Source organism: Eptatretus burgeri, chromosome 15 (genome assembly GCF_056783735.1).
Source record: "Eptatretus burgeri isolate ZD-2024b chromosome 15, Ebu_testis_v1, whole genome shotgun sequence".
Taxonomy (NCBI): Eukaryota; Metazoa; Chordata; class Myxini; order Myxiniformes; family Myxinidae; genus Eptatretus; species Eptatretus burgeri.
The window spans coordinates 20566397-20591805 of record NC_140975.1 but is presented as its reverse complement, the minus strand read 5'-3'; the positions used below and the strand labels follow the sequence as shown (position 1 = coordinate 20591805).

The 25409-nt window shown below is 33.7% G+C and overlaps 1 protein-coding gene across 6 annotated transcripts in view; it reads right to left on the bottom strand.

Annotated features, from left to right (window-relative positions):
- LOC147011695 (apoptosis-stimulating of p53 protein 1-like) overlaps positions 1-25409 on the bottom strand; it is a 167242-nt gene that overhangs the window by 46580 nt on the left and 95253 nt on the right. For all 6 annotated transcript variants that reach the window (XM_085857271.1, XM_085857269.1, XM_085857267.1 and 3 more), the window contains 4 exons: positions 12065-12212; positions 10736-10885; positions 8008-8081; positions 454-555 (listed from right to left, as the gene is read on the bottom strand). In XM_085857271.1, the coding sequence (XP_085713397.1) occupies positions 454-555; positions 8008-8081; positions 10736-10885; positions 12065-12212 (474 nt within the window). The remainder of the gene's footprint in view (positions 1-453; positions 556-8007; positions 8082-10735; positions 10886-12064; positions 12213-25409) is intronic.

Sequence of the window (25409 nt, the reverse complement as noted above, 5' to 3'; positions counted from 1 at the left end):
ATCCGGATCGAGATCTTCACCAAAAATGAATCAATTCTTCCTTGTCAAACACCGAACCTATCACCAAATTTCGTCCGAATCCGTCCACAACATTTTTGAGATATCCTGTTCACAGACAAACAGACACACAGACAGGGGTGAAAACATAACTTTTGTCCACTTTTGGTGGCAGACGTAATAAAGGATATTTGAACCTCTTGAAGTTTTTACAGCTTATCACAAATGGCTGACCAGCAATTTAGTGGCATGGCTAACGAACATTCAACAACCCAAATCCCCAAAATTGAATAACACTGTAGATAATGCAAATACAGATTGATACGTGCTATGATTCCTCATCATGATGATGATCAGTGGTCATAACAAAAAAAATATGGAATGGATACATGAAGCTACATCCCCCAAAAATGAGTTACCATGGCAATGTTAGTTACCGAGGCCACAATAAGTTACCTTGGCAACAAGTAGATGTTGTTGAGCCTCTATCTGCTGCTGCTGACGAGATGCCATCTCCTGAAGCTCCGTCAGTGTAAGCTCCACTCCAGGACTTCCGGCCTGTTGAGAGGAGATAGCGGCATGGAGGGTGTATGTATTGGCATTAATATCCTCTCACGACATGCAAGAAAAGATGCAGATGCATCGACATGCCTACTATCGTGCCCAATCAGCATGTGTCAGGCAAACATGTCCCTTGTTACGGCTTGTAGTGCAGGGATTGGCTGCAGCGGAGCCCAATTAAAGCCGCCAAAGTGCTTCAGTTCTTCTTTGTGAGCGGAGCTCAGTGAGCAAGGCCAGAATACAAAACCTATAATTAGACCATTACTCGACTTATCTGCAAAGCACCACGCAGCTCAAAATCTTATGGAAAAATGATTATGCCTTCAACAAGGCGACATTTTGTCATTATAGAGTGTACAGCGACAGTCATGAATGATTTTCAAAACGATGAAGAATAGGAAGAGAAAGAGATGTGCTGAAAAGAGATGAGCGCTTGTACATATGGGATAAGCAACTCCATTCTTTGAGGTACATTCAGAGCATCGATATTTGAGCCAAAGGTTACACTTATCAAACTGATCCTATTTAATATACATTCAGCACCACAGCTTTCCTGTGTTACCTAAATACATGGTAAAAAAAAGGGGAAAAGGAGGTAAAGTATCGATCATGGGGTGCAGAGGAATGGGAGTAATTCCAGCACAGCATCGTGTACCAAATTACAACTTAATCATACATTGGGAGATTCTGATCAATTGCAATGCACAGAGGTTATCCACACAAGAATATGATTAAAACAACAACTAGAACGGCACTCGGAAGAGGTACATACCTCCACCAGGCTTAACAATTTATGTTTTGTATCCCACTGATAGGCCGGACCTGCACCAAAATCGAATCGGCTTGTCCTTGTCAACTACCCAACTCATCCACCACGGTTTTTCATAACCTCTCCATATCCTGAGATATCGTGCTATCCTGTATATCGTTTTTTGGACCCATCTATCAATGGTGAAAAATCGCTTTTAAAATTCTTGTATCCGGATTCGGATCTTCATCAAAACACAATCAATTTGTCCTCGTCACACGCCCAACCTGTCCACCAAGTTTCGTCCGAATCCGTCCTTAACTTTTTGAAATATCCTGCTCACGGACAGATAAACAAGCAACCATAACCTCTGTCCACCTTCGGTGGTGGAGGTGACAACTCAGATTGGAGAACAAAGATGGCGACATTTTGACTTTGGGGAATTATGTGTTCTGTGCAGTACAGCACGGTCAAAGCCTGTTGGAAATCTTTCTCTGTTCGGATGAGCAAAGCTCACCAAAGGACAAGTGGTACCAAGGTAAGAGCAGTGGAATGAATATATAAATATAATCACTTCAACATTCTTTTTCAGTTCCAACTGCGTTCAGACCATTAAAGGGCATTCGTCCAGACATGGTCATGACATCATCTTATGCAGTTTATTTCATACACATCTAGTGGCCCGTAAACCCATTCTCGTTACTCGAGTGTATTTGGGGTTTCACCTAAGCGGCCTGCGTGGTCTGGCGAGGGCCGAGAGCTGCTGCTGTTATGCTTTGAACCATCGCTGCTACACATCTGGTAATCCTCTACAAAGCTTGATGGAACATCTGCACCAATGAAGAAGACTCTATTGGGGACTGTATGTACATTTGGGGATAAGTACCTTCTGGGGACTAAATAGGATATCTGACGCATATGGTTGAGCTGACAGGATAGCCTGGATGTATGTGCACTCGCCTATGAGCTGTCCAGCCTGGGTTTGAATCTCGACACAGCTATAAACTGTCGTCCTGGTGTTTCGCAGGCAGGGCGGTTCATCAATGTGTGTGCCGTCCCTCGGATGGATGTTAAACTGGGCGACCAGTCTAGATGGTGGACGTTAAGAATCCCACGGTGTCCTTCGGGAAGAGGAGGTGAGGTATCGCTGACACTCTAAACAAACTGAAAATTCTTGCCCTAACCCACAGAGGGCACTGCATCCGCAGCATTGCCATGCCCCTGCACAAATTGATGCCAAGTGCTGCATACGAACAATGATGACGCATTGGTTGGTCCCTATTATAGTTATTGTGCCACTGGTAGTCGATTTATGGGTACAATTAAGTTGTGTTGAAAGCTTTGACGTGTAATTCAATCGTTTTAACGAAACCATAGTCTCAATTCAGTGATTTGTGGCTTGATTGAAGTTAATTTATTTTGATTATGGTAGAGGGAGGTGGAGGGGGTTCCTGTTCCAGGTAAGAACGTAGGAAGGCAGCGTAACTGACACCCTTGCAGTAACATTCTCAAGGATCCCATTTCAAAATTGCGTTGACATGAAGCCTTGTTTTTATTTAAAAAAAACAAAAAGCTTTATTATCCTGCTGATTAGGAGCCATAAGTTTCAGAAAACACTTCACCTATTTTGTTGATCAACATAACTAACCTCATATGTTCATGTCTACAGTCATAATGCATCCATTATACGTGCATAAAAACAGTTTACACCCTAAATAGATTACTTTCCAACAACATGCAATTTGAACAAGTACACTTCAAGGTACATTGTGCAATTTCATCAGTCTGATAACTTGATGCCCATTTCGGAAAACATAACCATGGGAACATCCTGGGTTTAACTAAGCTATTGTTGGGTAGAGGATTGTACATACCATATTATACTGTATTTTAAGTTGTTTATCATGTATAATCTGAATTCTGTGTATTCTCAAGCCCTCAACATGATTGGCATGTAGCGCAAAAAGGTGGAAAAGCAGGCCGTCGTGGCTTCTCTGTATTTTACAACGTGGCTTCTCTATCCTCCAGTCGAGCTCTGTCTGATCTCTCAACCGTCCAACACTCCACAACTTTTGTTTTAAATATAGATTTGTTTTAAATTCACGGTCTCGTGATCATTCTGCAAATGTATGCACAAATGTTTGTTTTAGAATACTTTTATTTCATACCAACTGTCATTCAAAATTTTATCTCAGGGACCCAAACACCCCTTTTTGCCCGAGGGCCGAGACGACTGTCAGTCCACCCCTGGGGTCAACCGAGGCTTCAAAATTTATTTCAGTATATATATGTATATATACATATAGATATATATATACAGTATATATATATATATATACAGTGTATATATATATATATATATATATATATATACATATATATATATACATATATATATATACATATATACATATATATATATATATATATATATATATATATATCTTCTTCTTTCGGCTGCTCCCGTTAGGGGTCGCCACAGCAGATCATCTGTTATGATCCACAAAATGATTTGGCATAGGTTTTACGCCGGGGATGCCCTTCCTGACGCAACCCTGGTCGCCTCTTACGACACAGGGATATGGTACACCTATTTTAACCGGGGTATACACCGGCCCAGTACACAGGTACTCACTTCGCCGACCTCGGAAGGATGACAGGCTGAGTCAACCTCCTGGTGTGTATTAATTCAAGCGGTCAACGGGGCTTGAACTCAGGACCTTGGATCCCAAGCCGCTACCCTAACCACTACGCCAACACCAGGTATATATATATATATATAAAAATATATATATATATATATATATATATATATATATATATATATATATATATATATATATATATATATATATATATATATATATATATATATATATATATATATATATATATATATATATATATATATATATGAATCCTGGTGTTGGCACAGTGGTTAGGGCAGCGGCTTGGGATCCAAAAGGTCCTGAGTTCAAGCCCCGTTGGGCCACTGAATTAATACACCAGGGGGTTGACTCAGCCTGTCATCCTTCCGAGGTCAGCGAAATGAGTACCAGTGTACTGGGCCGGTGTATACCCCGGTTAAAATAGGTGTACCATATCCCTGTGTCGTAAGAGGCGACCAGGGTTGCGTCAGGAAGGGCATTCGGCGTAAAACATGTGCCAAATCACTATGCGGATCATGCGGATGATCTGCTGTGGTGACCCCTAACGGGAGCAGCCGAAAGAAGAAGAAGATATATTTATATATACATATATATATATATATATATATATATATATATATATATATATATATATATATATATATTTAGCATATGTCACAATTATCATACAATGGTTGTCGGACTGTATGTAATATTCCACCATTAACTACACATGTTTATAAAAAATGGATTTCTGTTGTCGCTACTGTCAGACTGTACATCAATTTACACAGTGAACCTCATCCATTTAGGTGTGAATGGCCCTCAGGCAATAGTGTCACTGCAGCCATACCCCACCAGGTTGACTGACAGGTGTTGTCCCACCTACCCCGCGTTTCCGTTTATATTACTATGTTTGCATAGTTAAGCAGTTACGCGTACTTTTCATGGAATCCTTTCAAGTTGTGAAAAATTCAAGTAGTCATAGACCTTCCCACTCTAAAATGCAGTCGATTTATGTTTAAACTAAGTCCTTAAGTTTAATTAATGTTGAGTTAGGCTGTCAGGAAGGAACAATAATAATAATAGTATTAATAATAATAATAATAATAATAATAATAATAATAATATGAAGAAGAAGAAGAATTACAATTGGGCAATTTTGAGTCGATCAGTTTTGTAGTTTAGCCAAGTTGTCCAAAAGTTCATGAGTGTTATTGGATATGAACTCCACATATGAATGGTAAGTACTTCATGGGTTTATAAATTTGTATCTTGGAAGATATTTTGAGATGATTTGTATTGTATTAAACCTATGGAGTGTCTGTGCCATCCCTACATCGGAAGTCTAGCGACTCCCTGATATATGAAGACCCAATCACAAAGACCCAATCACATCTATCATCCGTATTTTGAAGGGAACAACTAATCGGTTCTCACTTAATCAATTACCCCAAGTGACTAGAATCTCTATAATCAGGCCCCCCTAACAAACGGACGCCAACGTTGTCAGATGGAATTAAAACCCATCATTCTTGTTACAAAAACAGCTAAAATTGATGAAAAAGCGGCCGAAATTGAAACCAACACATTAATTACGGTCGCAATAGCAGATATAACCGAAACCAACACGTTTATTCTACACACAAGAACGGTTGAGACGGACACAAGAACGGACAATCCCGAAATAGATTGGTGGGGAACGGAAGCAAGATTGGTTATTTCCGTCGCGAAACGTCCGAGAGCGAAACAAAAGCGGTTCATTCCGGTTACTGTAGTGCGAACAAGATGGCGGATGCAGTCGAACGACCTGTTACGGTATGTAAATTTTTAGTGCTTGTGCCTCGAACATAAATGTAATATAGATAATATATAGTGGGTAGTACCTGATGTAGTTTTAACAATTTATTAAACCGAATTTTGTTGTGATGATAATGTTTGGTTTGCCTGTATTTCGAGCCCCTGAGTGAAGAATCGCTAGTTGTGTAGGCCCAGTTCAACATAGGCGATCGTGTATGGGATCTTTTTACAGTTTTTACTTCATATTAACTTTGTTATTTTATTGGAATTTGCAATTTATTATTACTATCAAATATTACCTCTTGCAAATATAAACGATCAGTCGTCACTGATCGCTGCAGCACGGGGGCATGAATTACACGAAATGTCAGCCACACATTAAGTCAAGAGGGCGCATTTATCGCTGCTTGTATAATATCCCGTACCACAAACAGGTTTTCATTAACAGACATGATGTATTCAAGGCAGACTACGTTAAAGTTAACTTACCATAACTTCAAGAACTTTTCAAGCCGCCATGTTTCCCACGTTCTGTTAACCGGAATGAATCGCTTTCGCTTCGGTCTCCGCCGTTTCGCGACGGAAATAACCGATGTTGCTTCCATTCCCCACCGTTCTATTTCGGGATTGACCGTTCTTGTGTCCGTCACGACCGTTCTTGTGTGTGGAATAAACGTGTTGGTTTCGGTTATATCTGCTATTGCGACCGTAATTACTGTGTTGGTTTCAATTTCGGCCGCTTTTTCATCAATTTTAGCTGTTTCTGTAACAAGAATGACGGGTTTTCATTCCGTCTGATAACGTTGGCGTCCGTTTGTGAGGAGGGCCTGATAATGAACCCCCTGCTTTTCCAGCCAAAGAAAGCTGCATGAATCGTGCTATTTCAAACCATACCCGGGTTCCTCTACAACTGCAGACATTCACAACAAGCATATACATGAGAATCCCAATGCTACACGCCCCCATCAGCCACTGGATCGGTTTCATCCCTTATTGGCGAGTCATCAGCGACAGTGGACACATAAACGCGTACCACCGAGACTCCAAACATGGACCACACCATATTTATACGATGACTGCTATGGGCATTGCACACGTGATACTGTGTTATTGCCAATAGGTCATTGCAGAAATCTATCAATGCATGCTGCAAAATCAGTCCTTTTACTTTCTGATGGCCAACCTCCAAGGATCCCATCTCAGTGGTACAGAATAAAAGTAAATGGCACATTACCCGTTGGATGATTGCATCTCCCTCCCCTCCCCCCACTCTTCCCGACAGTGATTAACACACACACACACACACACACACACACACACACACACACACACACACACACACACAAGCTTTTACTGTGAGTAAACTCACATATATACTGTAATTGTGACAACTCAACAACTCAAAAAAAAAGCCTCAGCCTCCATTGCCCAACTCTGTCCCATCTTTGCTCTCAACCCCCGCCCCAACCAAGTCCTCATCTTTCCCCTCCCAACCCTGAGGCATCGATCCCCTACCCACACTCAAGCCTTCAGACCCCCACCTGCCCCTCCCTGCACCGAAAGGCCAAAATCTCCACCACCCCCCCCTATCCAAAGTTGTCCCATCTTTACTCTCACCCTGTTCCAACTCATAAAAGTAGATGGGCGTTCCCACGTCAAAACAGCAGAACATGTCACGCTTTCTGCTCCCCTATCACGCTATCACCAACTTCACAAAAACCCGGCACAATTTCAAGAGAAAATAGTCAGAATTAAAAGTAAGGATCTGCATAACCTCTGCAGTAATAGCGCTGCTTAAGACAAAGGGTAATTCTGAAGGGTAATTTCATAAGGTTCTAAAGAGTAAATTCATGAGGGTTACAATACAAAGAGTTCGAAAGGGTAATTCTGAAAAGTTCCTAAATTGGCAGCCGTAGTACAGAAATTGTGGGTGGCATCAGGCGAACTGTCCAAGCAATGGGGGGAACTTTCACAAACACACACACACACACACACACACACACACACACACACACACACACACACACACACGCAGGGCTTCTTTTATAGTATAGACAACAAACATATAAAATCTGGTGCACCACAACTCTGACAGTGTGCTGAAGTATTGTCGTGCCAGTAACTACCAACCAAGAGCAAATATTTGAAGAATGAGGTGCGGGAGTGAAGATAATTAATTAAAAGCAAACAAGGAAGGAAAATAAAAACGTAAAAGAGCGAAGGAGGAACAGCATGCCACCGGAATACACATACCCTATTTTCTTGCCTGTGATCAGAAGTCGAGACACCATTGTGCTTGCTGCTGTGTGTCTGCCCTCTCTGGCTTTCTGAAACATAAATGTGCAGCTGGCATGTCATTAAAAATCTCTTGTAAAATTAACTTCCAATAGTTGAAGGATGCGACGTAGACAATCAAGAATTAAACGCAGTACATCATCACAACCGCACGAAGGTAAAAAAAATCAAACGAATGAACAGTTTTACCATCAGATTCCATCAAAAATGTCAAGCAAACTGAACTTGCAGCTCTTCGCAGAAATAACAGAATTAAAACCCAGATGGTATAACCGTCCGTAAGGATAGGTTCTTTGCTTGTAACTGAACTCAACAGTAATGTTGTAAAATTTGATAAACATCCATCTGCACTTAGTTTGTAGACATTATAGATCTCAAGGTATCTTTAATGCCTGGTGTTGGATTAATGGTGAGGGTGGTGGGCTTGGTATCTGAGGATCCTGAGTTCAAATCCCACTCGGCTATTGAATTAATAGCAGGTGTAGTGGGGCCAACAGATAACAGCAATTTTTGAGAGGAATCGTGCAAATGATGATACAAGCATCAAATTTGACACATTTGTTCTCCAGGGGATTCTAATCAAATCTGCCTGATTGTCCATTTGAAAATCCAAATTTTGAAATATTTGAAAAAAAAAAAAAACTTCAAAAAAGTCAAGATCACAAATCTGGATGCTGGCTGAGATTGGTGAATGTTTCAGAAACATCATCAAAGATGTTCCAAGTCTGCCATGCAGTTTTCTTCCCTTTACTGCGGAAGGCAGACACGACATCACATCCAGTGAACGCATGGAAGTATGGGATCCCTCTAGCTTTCTCAGGCTCGATTGCAGAAACGACCTCATGGACTGGAATCCATCGCGCCTTGGCTCCTTGGCCAAAGGCAATCCACATGTTCTCAAGACCTAGTTCCTGTAAGGATGGCAGTACAGATATTGCTATGACTAGTATGTCCGTGTCATTTGCCTTAATGATAATGGACTTACTACCATCCGTCGTTGCATCCCTGGCGTGTACAAATATTCGAGTGTCAGCTTCTTTGTGACAACATGGAGACACAGCATCCAGTGACTTCCTTGTGTTGCTAATGGCATCTTCTCCTTTTGTGACAATGACTGTGCTTGTCGTCTGTGCTTCACACATCTTTTCCGCAAGGAAGTGAAACAGCTCAGTCTTGTTGCTGTCATCTCGAAGAAAGCTTCTCCAGTTACTTGTGGTCTTACTGGTTCCTGTCACTCTTCTTCTGATTCCTTGCCCCCTTTTCGACCTTGCCTCGGGACTTCAGACTTGACTTCTTGTACACATCAAACACGACGTCCACCCTCTCGTACCTGGCACCATAGGATTCCACCTTTGGGATGATGTCTTCTTTAGCATAGTCATCAAATATCTTTGAAGTGCATGGAGGTAGGGCATTGATAAGTGCTGAGCCATCAATGATGACTGCATCTCCCCTTGGTTCTCTGTCTGGGATGTTCACTTTCAGCCAGCTGTGACTTCAAATCTTTTTGAAGTTTTTTTTTTTTTTTCAAATTTTTCAAAATTTGGATTTTCAAATGGCCAATCGGACAGATTTGATCAGAAAGCCCTGCAGAACAGAAATGCCAAATTTGATGCTTGTATCATAATTTGCGCGATTTTTCTACTATCTACTACACTAGTGGGGTTGACTCTGCCCGTCATCCTTCCGAGGTCGGCAGAATGAGTGCCAGCTTGCTGGTATCCTGTGTCGGAGTGGCGACCCATCCAGGATTGTGTCCAATAGCCAAGGAGACTGCTTTGGCAGCACCAACGCTCTGCACAGAGTATGGTCTCAATGGATGGATGGATGGAAGGTATCTTTAGAGAAAGCGAGTCGTCGTGTGCATGTAACCTAGCCAAATTCCATGCATCAGTTAGCCGAGCTATAGAGTAAAAAATTTTTTATCTCACTCCTCTCTGCGAATGTACAATCGGGACGACTTTAGAGCCAACATACTTCTAAACGACAGGTTCGTTTTCCAATTCATTTTCCGATTCGTGTTCCTAATATAACATTCGATTGAAATAAAGTGGTTCCTTGATGATAAACTGATTTTTGTAGATGGACTGTCAGAAATATAGACAGAAGTGAACCTATTGATTAACCCTGCTTTTTGCTGCGCATATGTGGGCGAAAAACCTAAACTTCCATCCTGATCCTGGCTACGAGGCTCAACAGATTCAGTAACATCTCAACATCAAAAATCCAGTGGGCATCAACAAATAATCACATTCACTATTTACAAATAGCCCTTTCACCGGGTTCCTTTGCTCGTATGCATTACAAAAAAAAACATTGAATGTCCTATTTTAGTTAGCAGGTGTAGAGAAAGTCCAAATGCAAAGTGAACTAGATCATTACACAAGCATACCAAACTACTACTAATACTACTGCTGCTGCTGCTGCTGCTGCTGCTGCTACTACTACTACTACTACTACTACTACTACTACTACTACTACTACTACTACTACTACGTCGACTCAGGCCTAAAGGGCCAGCATCGGGCAAAAGGCAAAAGGCAAGGCAAGGCATACCAAAGTCCCAAGTTAATGTCGAAGAACTTTGAAATATTACTGAACGTGCAATTTACACCACACAAAGCAAACACCACTGAATTTACTTTAAACTTTAAATGCTTGCTGAATTTTACAAGTATGACCTCACCAAGAACCTTGACCTCCTTCACGTCATGGCCTTGACCACTGAGGCCAATAAGAGGGTCACCATGGCGAATGTAAAACCTGACTTCTGCCCTCTGTGCTCCCCAGCGCTGCAGCAGCTCTGCCATCCGCTCATTGTCAGCGACAGCACGTTCTGAGAGGCACAGCAGGTATCAGGTACACCTATACCATCATTTATACACAAGGGGTATCCATATATTAGGTATTTGGTGGGAGAGGGTTGGGGAGTTAGGTGTGCAACTCACATACGAATCCCAATATAATAGTTGAGAAGCAGTGTGTTACATTTTACCCAATATTTATCCATTTGTCAAGTTTTTTTTTTCTTTCAATTAGTTATACCAACCTCTATTCTCATATTTGTTAAGCTGTCACATTTAAATTCAGCCATTATACACACACATGCCTGGTGTTGGGTTAATGGTTGGGGTGGTGGGCTTGTGATCCAAGGATCCTGCGTTCAAATCTCCCTCAGTTGTTGAATTAATACCAGGTGTGGTTGACTCTGCCTGTCATCCTTCCGAGGTCGGCAAATTGAGTACCAGCTTGCTGGTATCCTGTGTCAGAGTGGCGACCTATCCAGGATTGTGCCCAATAGCCAAGGAGACTGTTTAGGCAGCACCAACGCTCTGCACAGAGTATGGTCCCAATGGATGGATGGAGTACACACGAGTGATAAATAGATGGTCCCCAACATTATTTAATTAATTGCAGCACTTTGTTTAACATTCCAGCACAAATTCCTTGGCGTGCACCTGGATTTTGTCCCATTATATGGGTGATGTTCACCCTTTTCCAAAGCACTCAACTCCTGCTGCCTAGCTTTATGATCACGGATAAAGAAACATCGACTTTTGATAAGGAAGACTCGAATGAGAAAGGGGAGAAGGTGAGTGTTGCATTTCAAGCAAACATGTGAATTTCCACTCACAGGTAACGTTTATCGCATAATGAACGTGCAGAGAAAAACTGTACAAATCTATAAATCTGTGCAATTAAAAACAAGCAGTGTGGTCACGATGTCAAACAGGTGGCCATGGGCATGACGAAATCAAAATGGGCTTCTCTGCCTCTTTCAACCTGCACCTGAATCACTCCACAATGAGGCATTGTGCAATTAAGGGTACGTCTAAGCCTTATACACGAGTGATGATGACCTGTTCAATGCTGGCCAGACCCATCACCCACGTGTACTCCTTAAGTAACGTTGCAACGTTTTGATTCTTTCTTTGTTGCTAATGGTGCATAAGAGACAAAAAGCAACGAGATGTTCAAACAGGGATGAACGGTACAGAAGAGAATTTTGGCTCACCACATCCCTGCCAGCTTTCCACCAGCTGGCAGGAGCCCTCGCCAGGCTCCTTGCAAGCTTCCACGACATCACGACAGGTCGTCTGCGGTGTCACCGGGACCTCGGTCACAGGCTGCTCGTCCTCACTCAAGTGCACGTTCAGGATCATCTAAAGTACCATGAGAGCAATGATCAGCGATGACTGGATTCCCTGGGTGCTCAATGAAGCAGCCCATAAGTGTTGAAGATGCCACTCAAACATTGTGGCACTGCTCCAGGAAGCTGAATCATAAGAAACGAATGATTAACTGTTTTGACCAAATAAAAAAGCAGATCAGACGGAGTTGAAAGAAAAGGACAACACTGAACTTTGGCGAGTGCTGTATTTCTGATCGTAGAAAGGACCAAGGAAAGTTTGATCCAGAAAGAGGCCATTTAGCCCATACCACTTGCGTGATGGCATCCATTTCTCATTACATATTTACTTAACATAAGCTATAAATCAATTAACTTCATTTTTATACTTCACACATAACCACATCCTATTTAACTTATTGGCAAACCTTTTGTGGTCATACGGCTGGCTGAAAGGCCTTCTGTTGCCCAAAAGCGAGATATTGTGGCTTCGTGGTAAGCATGATAGGTTTTATCAACCGAAAGGTGACAAAGAAGCACAAACTGCCTTAGGATTCAAAGAAAATCTGAGGTTTTTGCCGTTAGGGCTGCCAATGCTCTGATGAAGGGCTACTAATAGCCGAAACGTCAGATTTACTTCCAGTTGATGCGACCTATAGTTATATCTGTCCGATGACACAGACTGGCACTAGCCTTAACAAAGTCTAATATTTCTCCATTGGTAAGAACTACGATCCAAGTGGAAGTGGGTTCAAACCGGTGGTTATTCAGGGGAAGCAGAAATACAATAGATTTGCATTGTGAGAGCATGCAAGCATCTCTATAAAAAGATTCAATGTCCGTCTGTGTGTCACGTAACTCCTCGTAAACTGATGGTCGCACCCCATTCAGAATGCTACCAAACAAATCGTCTGGTTCGAGAGGTTTGCAAAAGGGCAAAAATTTTCACCCCACCCCTTAAGGGTGTGGGGGATTTCCCCAAAATCTCATTTGCTACTGTTGCCATGACAACATTCTGCATTGTTTTCCATTTTTGCCAGCACAAAATCATTGCTGTTGCTTTTGAGGTTTTGAATAATTAATTAAAAAAACTATAATCTCCATTTCAAACGCAGGCCTACAATGCAAACAGCATGCCGGGAAAAGCGATAATTCATCATTACCGATTTCATTTCATGGATGCAGCAATTGAAATGTAAAGTTCCTCAAGTGCAATGTGTATCAGTTGTTTTGTTTTTTTTAGCTCACCTGGACTTTAGTCCTGTGAGCTTATGTGATCGAGCAGTGTCTGAAAGTGAATGAGTGAGTGAGTGAGTGGGTCAGTCAATCTGTAAACACTTCAGTCATTTTCGCTTGAACCAAACACATGATTTTGATGAGGCTTGGCCACGAGCTTCACATCTGATGCCTAAAGCCTAAGTCACATTTGCTCTACGGCGAGGATACGGCGGCCGTACCCCCCCTGAATTGACAGAAACGTGCAGCGGCCGCAGAGTTTCTGAGGTGGCCTCAGGGTGGCCCTACGCTGTATGGCTATCTTTTACAGGCCATAGGGGTCACCGTGGAATTATAGCGCGGAGTTATAACTTTTTTCATTTCTACGTTGGCCGTAGCAATTCGACAAGCCAAGCTGTGATGTAGATGTGTTCCACGTCGACCGTACGTAGGGTGTACGGTGGGCTTGCGTTATTCGTGCGTTTTCCGAAGGCCCTTATCAATGAAAAATGAATTTTGCCAACCCCCAAAAAATTACGGCGGCCGCACTATTTCCACGGTCGCCGTAGGGTAGTCGTGAGGCGGCCCTGTGTTAAACGTACGGTGGCCTTGCGGTCTGTGTGACTACCTGCGGGCAACGCAGGGTCGACGCACGGTTCCCCTACGCCTGCCGTGCGTCCTACGTACGGCCTCCGTGGCAGTCTGCGTCGACCGTGCGTCCACCATGCGCTACCGCTAGATATCGGAGTATAGGTGTTTGCCTATACTCCGAACTGGTATATTCAGTTATATATATTATAGTTATAGTATATTTAGTTATATATACTGGTATATTCAGTTATATATATTATAGTTATAATATATTCAGTTATATATACTGGTATAATCCGAACTGATATATTTTTATTTCAGTAAAAAAAGAACTGGTATATATACCCACTCGTTACCGTCCGTCTGGCCACACGTTCGCCTTAGGGCCCCGCTGCGGTCGCCTTGCGGGCACCTTGCGTCTGCCTTGAAAATTCTATGGCCGCCACAGGGACGCCCTAAGGTCACCGTGCGACATCAAATCAAAGACCGTACGGCACCCCCACGTTTTCGGTCTCCACAATTTCTAAACACGCCGTGCGGCTACCCGAAAAATAAAAACATATATGACTGCTACATTGTGTGACCGTGGAAATACTGCGGCCGCCCTATAATTGCTAGTGGCTATAGATTTTGTTGACCCTACGGCCGCCGTGCCAAATGTGACTTAGGCCTAAAGAAGGTGTATTGACCGCATCAAAATCTGTGCTCATTAAGTGGGTCTGTGAGAGGGGGGTGGGGGTTAAACCCCCAAAATAGGTATTTGCTCTCTTCTCCAAAACTACACACACAATTTCGATTAAACTTGACCACAACCTTCATCACTAGTGATGTACCAAAGTTTGTTCGTGGCTTGAAAAAAAAAATCAAGGTCTAAGGGAGTCTGCTGGGGGCGGGGGGGGGGCGGGGAGAGGTTGAATGTCTTACTCCTGATCCAGGTGAACTTCAGGACGCACAGAGTCCAATTTTTTTCTTTTCTACCCTCCTATCAGTTTGTAAAATTGCATCATTCATTTCTTTTAAAATCTGTAGTTTTCGTTGTTTGTTTACCTTCTTTTTCAGTTTCTTTGTTTTTTTTTTACCTTTAGTTTTAGTTTTAGTCATACATGTTCACAATTTACATGGCAAATGTGTGACATGATTGATTCAGTTATAGACAGCAACATATTAATCTCCCACAGTCAGAAGTTGTATTACAGTAAAATAGGAATTTAAAAATAGTACTCTTGCAATGGAAACATTGGTCCAATGTGTAGCTTTATCCATAACCATAACTGATGGCCACATGTTTTATAAATTTTTAATAAATAGCTTCTTCCGTTTGAAAGGCTACTGAATTAATCTCACAAGACCAGTCTTGGCATAAAGCTTAAATGTCCTTTATGCAAATTATCACTAACATGTGAAAGTGGGCCAGAGACCCACGGGTTTGCGATCACTTCATAAATTCATCTTGCTTACCTTTTTACTTATATGTGTTGGGGTCTGAATGGTAGTGATTGTTCTTGTGACTGAAACTGCAAATGCCCCTTGCGACGCTTGTTAACCCTGCCTAGAAGGTGGGGTAGCCAGCTCGTTATAATATAATATTGATATTGTAAACAACATAAAATATTTAGATTTGCATTGTGAAGATCTGAACAACAAAGTTAGTCTCTGGAGAATTTAGATGTTGCTGTTGAATTGTCAATATAAACCCAGATGGCTCACTAATGAATTTCATGGAAGGGATATTGTCTTTACACCACGCTAAGGCTGTTCTACATTTTACACCGTAATCACACTTTGTGGTTGACTCTTAAATGCTTTCTGGGTACCATGGGATGAGCCAACAAAAGGCAGCAATACTCACATCCCCACAAATGGAAAGAACCCCTCCACACCCTCCCCCCCCCCACATCCATGCTTTTGATATGTATTACATGAATGAAGTCAGGCCAGCTGGGTTTTTGGCTACTCTGAGCAATAGCATGCATGTTCTCCAATGCACCACCTTCTGCTGGCAATGCACTACAATCTTCTCACCTTCCAGGCTGTCCAGCCAGGGTTCAAATCCCGGCCCAGGTAGAAACCGTCATCCTGGTATTTCACAGGCAAGTTGATTCATCAATGTGTGTTCCGTTCCTCTGATGGACGTTAAACCAGCATCCTATCAGCATTCGTTGATGGATGTTAAAGATCCCACGGTGTCCTTCGTGAAGAGTCGGCGAGCTATTGCCGGCACCCTGGCCAAATTTCAAATTCCTGCCCTAACCAGCAGAGGGCATTGCATCAGCGGTGCAGCTGCACCCTCAGCCAATGATGCTACCCCGCAGCCTCATGCTGGATATGAACAAAGAAGATTACAGTCTTAATCGGAATGGTTTCTGCAGATAGATCAGAAATTTCTGAAATACAAAGAGTGCTTTACTCCCAGTTAATCGTGCTATTTGCTTTTCTGCAAAAGTGTGATTATTACACCAAAACCATAGTAAAATGCTTTTGCATTTGTTGAACAATGGGTTATGTTGGAAATAATAAAAATGAAAAAAATTCCACAAATCCTTACCAGCTTCACCTTATCTCATCCCACTTACTTTCCACTGGTAACCAGTAATTTTGACAGCATGCAGTCATGAGGCTATTTGTGGCTGTTGTTCTGTTATTGCTTTTGCATGTTGGCACTGGCCAGCTTCTGTTTCGCAGCAACTCCTTACTTAGCAGGGTAATTCAACCGCTGCACACTGCATTTCTTACTCTGCAGACATTTTTCAAAGAATCTCCAGAATATAAACTTATAAACGCAGCCATTTGAGTTCAAAGCATAACGTTGAACATAATGTGCACGGATTGTAACCACTGGCGGCATTTCTTGAACACTAATGAGGCCTCAGTTTGTCCGAAAGGTCTGTTGCTGCAATCGGAGCACGAGGTCACCTTTGTGGGCGTTTGCACTTCAGTGAGCACTGTCCCGTTTGAGATTGCAATTTTGCTGGAGCTTGAGGGGTTTTGTCTCTTCATGCTGTGGCTAGTATACCCGTCACACCCATGCCAACAGATTGAGTGGAGTGTGTTAAAGAGGGCATTGCCGGGACCGTAGAATCCTCCCTCCCGCACCCAGAGATTATGAGTGGCCGGAACATTTCTAGTCTGGCATAGAAAGCCATGTCAGTTGCTTTAAATTGTTTGTTTTCACATGTATTTTTCAACAGTCCCTCTTGAGTGCAACATACTTGGTCCAGCACTGCTACAGCTTGTTGTCCTGCTTGTGCAGGAACTCCTCGACCACTGCGATCACTTTTTCATCATCAAAACCCTTCCAACGAAGCTCTCCCTTCAATTTAGGGAATAGGTAGAAATCTAAAGGAGCTAAATCTGGTGAATAGGCTGGATGGGAAAGCCATTCAAAGCCACAGTTAGTGACTATGGTCACTGGAACATGGCTTGTAATGTGTGGGTGATGCATTGTACTAGAGAAACAGCACTCCTCGACTCAACTTCAAATGGTACTCGATCTTGATGTCTTGTTGCAACTGTTGCAGCTCATCTAGAGTACTCCCCATTGATAGTGTTACTTTGTTGAAGGTGGTTGGCATAATCATACTTTCACTGTTCCAGAAAAACAGTGACAATGACTCTTCCAGTGAATAAATTATTCTTGAACTTATGGTGAGGCGGACAATGTGTGCGCTTCCATGGCATGCTCCACTCTTTGGTCTCAAGGTCAGAGTGGTAAACCAATGACTCATGAAGAATCAGGTTCCTGCTTACAAAGTTGGCTGGGTTTGATCGAAACAGCTCAAGAAGTTCCCGAGATATATCAAGTTAAGCTATCTTCCTTTCAGTAATCAAGATTCTGGGCACCCATCTTGCTGAAATCTTATTACCTCAACCACCGAAGGTGAAGGAGGTTATGTTTTCACCCCTTTTTGTCTGTTTGTTTGTGCGTCTGTTTGTTTGTGTACAGGATATATCTCAAAAAATTGTGGACGGATCCAGAAGAAATTTTGTGGACAGGTTCGGTGCGTGACAAGGATGAACTGATTAGATTTTGGGGAAGATCCGGATCCAGATCCGACTACTAGCATTTTTAAAGTGATTTTTCACCATTGAGAGATAGGACCAAAAACAATATGTAGCACGATATCTCAAAAAGTTGTGGATGGATTCGGATGAAACTTGGTGGACATGTTGGGCATGTGACCACGACGAATTCATTCAATTTTGGTAAAGATCCCGATCCGGATCCGACTTCTAGAATTTTAAAGCGTTTCTTGACCATTGAGAGATAGGGCTCCAAAACAATATACAGTATAGCACGACATTTAAAAAATGTATTGGGCCAGATATGTTCACGTGGATCAGGCATTATGAAATGGAGGTATGTGCTCTACCGAGTGCCCTTCTAGTTCATGCCGATGTTTCAGTGCCGATGGAGTTTAATCACCCAATGCTGATGACAAATGTGTCAGCTATGTACCTGACTGTTGATCTTCTGTCATTCATCAAAATCTTATTGAATGCATCAACTTTTTCTCGTTTGGTAAACATATTGAGGCATCCTGACATTGGCTCCTCCTCAATGCTGGTTCTCCTCATATAAATTGAGTTTCTCAGTTTGTTTTTACAATGGCATACAAAGAGGCATCCACCCCCATGTTACCACCATGCCTCATTGATTTCCTTGTGGGTCATCCCTTTCTTATGGAGGTACTTGATCATTGCTAGATTTTAGTCTTCTCCATTTCTCAAAACTGTGTTGAACCACTCACACTTTTGTATACAAGTGCTGTGCAAACAAACAAAAGGCTGTTTACAAATAAATACTTCAAAACACGAGTGCTTTGATCGGTGAAAATGGTTGGGTCCCAACATCCATCTTCTATCTAAAAGAATAAATGTCAGTGTGTATCAGTGTCAGTCAGTCAGTGTGCTCCTCCATAAGTCCAAAACCATGAAGCCTAGTGGCTTGAAACTTTGCACGCACACGAAGGGAACTCCAAAGGAGTGCATGAATTAAAATTGGGTTCTTGGGTTGATTAAAACACCCCTTTTGAAGATAATTAACGGCCTTATATAATTATCCATTAACAACGCTCATTCTTGGTCACCTCGCTGTCCCTCGCTGGGGTCTTAATTCACCATTTTTTTTTTTTAGCCTGCTCAACAATGCCTTGACTTGGAACAAGCCACAATGGCTTCTTTACGATAAAGTTTTTTTTCTTTTTTTCACTTTTCTCACTCATATCAACGAAGCTGTTCATCATACCTAAGAATCGATGGATACATTGCAATGCATATAAACGCCCAGAGATGCCAGCGTTTGTAGCTTTATTTCATTTCCGCACATGCCATAACTTCTAGAATCTTTTAATCTCAGCCGAATTTCAAAAGTTGAACTTCTTAATTGACCTCAGCAGCAATTTTAACTGCTAAAAAAAAAAAGTGTTCATTTGACTAATTCGGACATTACTTGACATTCCGGGCGTCTCCGGGTGCATGGTATTTAAATGACCGATCGGCGATGGCTAACACTTGCCAAGCCAGCCGTTCCCTATCAACTGTTTCAAGGAAGTGCTTGCTTGAGCTTGCTGAAAATGTGCAATTTTATTTTGATGTTTCCCCTTTTTGTACGATCTTCTTTCATTATACGACCCATCACTTAGACATAGATAGATACAAATAATAAAATTTAACGTTTCATTTTTAAAAGTTTGTTCAACCGAGTGCTCTTCAAGCTTCAATCTCGACAAGCTTCCATGGCGATACCGCAGATCAGTTCTCTGTCGGGACATCTCCGGAGTTAGAAAGGCAAAATAACTAAGATGAATACAAGGAGTAAACAATGTTTACAGTCGTTACAAAGCAGTGAATCACCACAACATGGCAGGACAGCCGAGAGGTACACATGCTTGCTCGAATCTGTCTAATCCCAACCCAGCAATAAATTGGCATCCTGGTGTTTCACAGACAGCGTGATTCATCAATGTGTGTGCCGCCTCTTGGATTGACGATAAACTCGATGTCACATCTGCCAGAATCCCCTGGCCTCTCTCCTGCTTCTCTCTCCTGCTTCTCTCTCCTGCTTCTCTCTCCTGCTTCTCTCTCCTGCTTCTCTCTCCTGCTTCTCTCTCCTGCTTCTCTCTCCTGCTTCTCTCTCTCTCTCTCTCTCTCTCTCTCTCTCTCTCTCGATATATATATATATATATATATATATATATATATATATATATATATATATATATCGATATATATATATATATATATATATATATATATATATATATATATATATATATATATATTATATCGTATATATATATATATATATATATATATATATATATATATATATATATATATATATATATATATATATATATATATATATATATATATATATATATATATATATATATATATATATATATATATATATATATATATATATATATATATATATATATATATATATATATATATATATATATATATATATATATATATATATATATATATATATATATATATATATATATATATATATATATATATATATATATATATATATATATATATATATATATATATATATATATATATATATATATATATATATATATATATATATATATATATATATATATATATATATATATATATATATATATATATATATATATATATATATATATATATATATATATATATATATATATATATATATATATATATATATATATATATATATATATATATATATATATATATATATATATATATATATATATATATATATATATCGATATATATATATATATATATATATATATATATATATATATATATATATATATATATATATATATATATATATATATATATATATATATATATATATATATATATATATATATATATATATATATATATATATATATATATATATATATATATATATATATATATATATATATATATATATATATATATATATATATATATATATATATATATATATATATATATATATATATATATATATATATATATATATATATATATATATATATATATATATATATATATATATATATATATATATATATATATATATATATATATATATATATATATATCGATATATATATATATATATATATATATATATATATATATATATATATATATATATATATATATATATATATATATATATATATATATATATATATATATATATATATATATATATATATATATATATATATATATATATTTATATATATATATATATATATATATATATATATATATATATATATATATATATATATATATATATATATATATATATATATATATATATATATATATATATATATATATATATATATATATATATATATATATATATATATATATATATATATATATATATATATATATATATATATATATATATATATATATATATATATATATATATATATATATATATATATATATATATATATATATATATATATATATATATATATATATATATATATATATATATATATATATATATATATATATATATATATATATATATATATATATATATATATATATATATATATATATATATATATATATATATCGATATATATATATATATATATATATATATATCGATATATATATATATATATATATATATATATATATATATATATATATATATATATATATCGATATATATATATATATATATATATATATATATATATATATATATATATATATATCGATATATATATATATCGATATATATATATATATATCGATATATATATATCGATATATATATATATATATATATATATATATATATATATATATATATATATATATATATATATATATATATATATATATATATATATATATATATATATATATATATATATATATATATATATATATATATATATATATATATATATATATATATATATATATATATATATATATATATATATATATATATATATATATATATATATATATATATATATATATATATATATCGATATATATATATATATATATATATATATATATATATATATATATATATATATATATATATATATATATATATATATATATATATATATATATACGATATATATATATATATATATATATATATATATCGATATATATATATATATATATATATATATATATATATATATATATATATATATATATATATATATATATATATCGATATATATATATATATATATATATATATACATATATATATATATATATATATATATATATATATATATATATATATATGTATATATATATATATATATATATATATATATCGATATATATATATATATATATATATATATATATATATATATATATATATATATATATATATATATATATATATATATATATATATATATATATATATATATATATATATATATATATATATATATATATATATATATATATATATATATATATATATATATATATATATATATATATATATATATATATATATATATATATATATATATATATATATATATATATATATATATATATATATATATATATATATATATATATATATATATATATATATATATATATATATATATATATATATATATATATATATATATATATATATATATATATATATATATATATATATATATATATATATATCGATATATATATATATATATATATATATATATATATATATATATATATATATATATATATATATATATATATATATATATATATATATATATATATATATATATATATATATATATATATATATATATATATATATATATATATATATATATATATCGATATATATATATATATATATATATATATATATATATATATATATATATATATATATATATATATATATATATATATATATATATATATATATATATATATATATATATCGATATATATATATATATATATATATATATATATATATATATATATATATATATATATATATATATATATATATATAATATATATATATATATATATATATATATATATATATATATATATATATATATATATATATATATATATATATATATATATATATATATATATATATATATATATATATATATATATATATATATATATATATATATATATATATATATATATATATATATATATATATATATATATATATATATATATATATATATATATATATATATCGATATATATATATATATATATATATATATATATATATATATATATATATATATATATATATATATATATATATATATATATATATATATATATATATATATATATATATATATATATATATATATATATATATATATATATATATATATATATATATATATATATATATATATATATATATATATATATATATATATATATATATATATATATATATATATATATATATATATATATATATATATATATATATATATATATATATATATATATATATATATATATATATATATATATATATATCGATATATATATATATATATATATATATATATATATATATATATATATATATATATATATATATATATATATATATATATATATATATATATATATATATATATATATATATATATATATATATATATATATATATATATATATATATATATATATATATATATATATATATATATATATATATATATATATATATATATATATATATATATATATATATATATATATATATATATATATATATATATATATATATATATATATATATATATATATATATATATATATATATATATATATATATATATATATATATATATATATATATATATATATATATATATATATATATATATATATATATATATATATATATATATATATATATATATATATATATATATATATATATATATATATATATATATATATATATATATATATATATATATATATATATATATATATATATATATATATATATATATATATATATATATATATATATATATATATATATATATATATATATATATATATATATATATATATATCGATATATATATATATATATATATATATATATATATATATATATATATATATATATATATATATATATATATATATATATATATATATATATATATATATATATATATATATATATATATATATATATATATATATATATATATATATATATATATATATATATATATATATATATATATATATATATATATATATATATATATATATATATATATATATATATATATATATATATATATATATATATATATATATATATATATATATATATATATATATATATATATATATATATATATATATATATATATATATATATATATATATATATATATATATATATATATATATATCGATATATATATATATATATATATATATATATATATATATATATATATATATATATATATCGATATATATATATATATATATATATATATATATATATATATTACATCGATATATATATATATATATATATATATATATATATATATATATATATATATATATATATATATATATATATATATATATATATATATATATATATATATATCGATATATATATATATATATATATATATATATATATATATATATATATATATATATATATATATATATATATATATATATTACATCGATATATATATATATATATATATATATATATATATATATATATATATATATATATATATATATATATATATATATATATATATATATATATATATATATCGATATATATATATATATATATATATATATATATATATATATATATATATATATATATATATATATATATATATATATATATATATATATATATATATATATATATATATATATATATATATATATATATATATATATATATATATATATATATATATATATATATATATATATATATATATATATATATATATATATATATATATATATATATATATATATATATATATATATATATATATATATATATATATATATATATATATATATATATATATATATATATATATATATATATATATATATATATATATATATATATATATATATATATATATATATATATATATATATATATATATATATATATATATATATATATATATATATATATATATATATATATATATATATATATATATATATATATATATATATATATCGATATATATATATATATATATATATATATCGATATATATATATATATATATATATATATATATATATATATATATATATATATATATATATATAT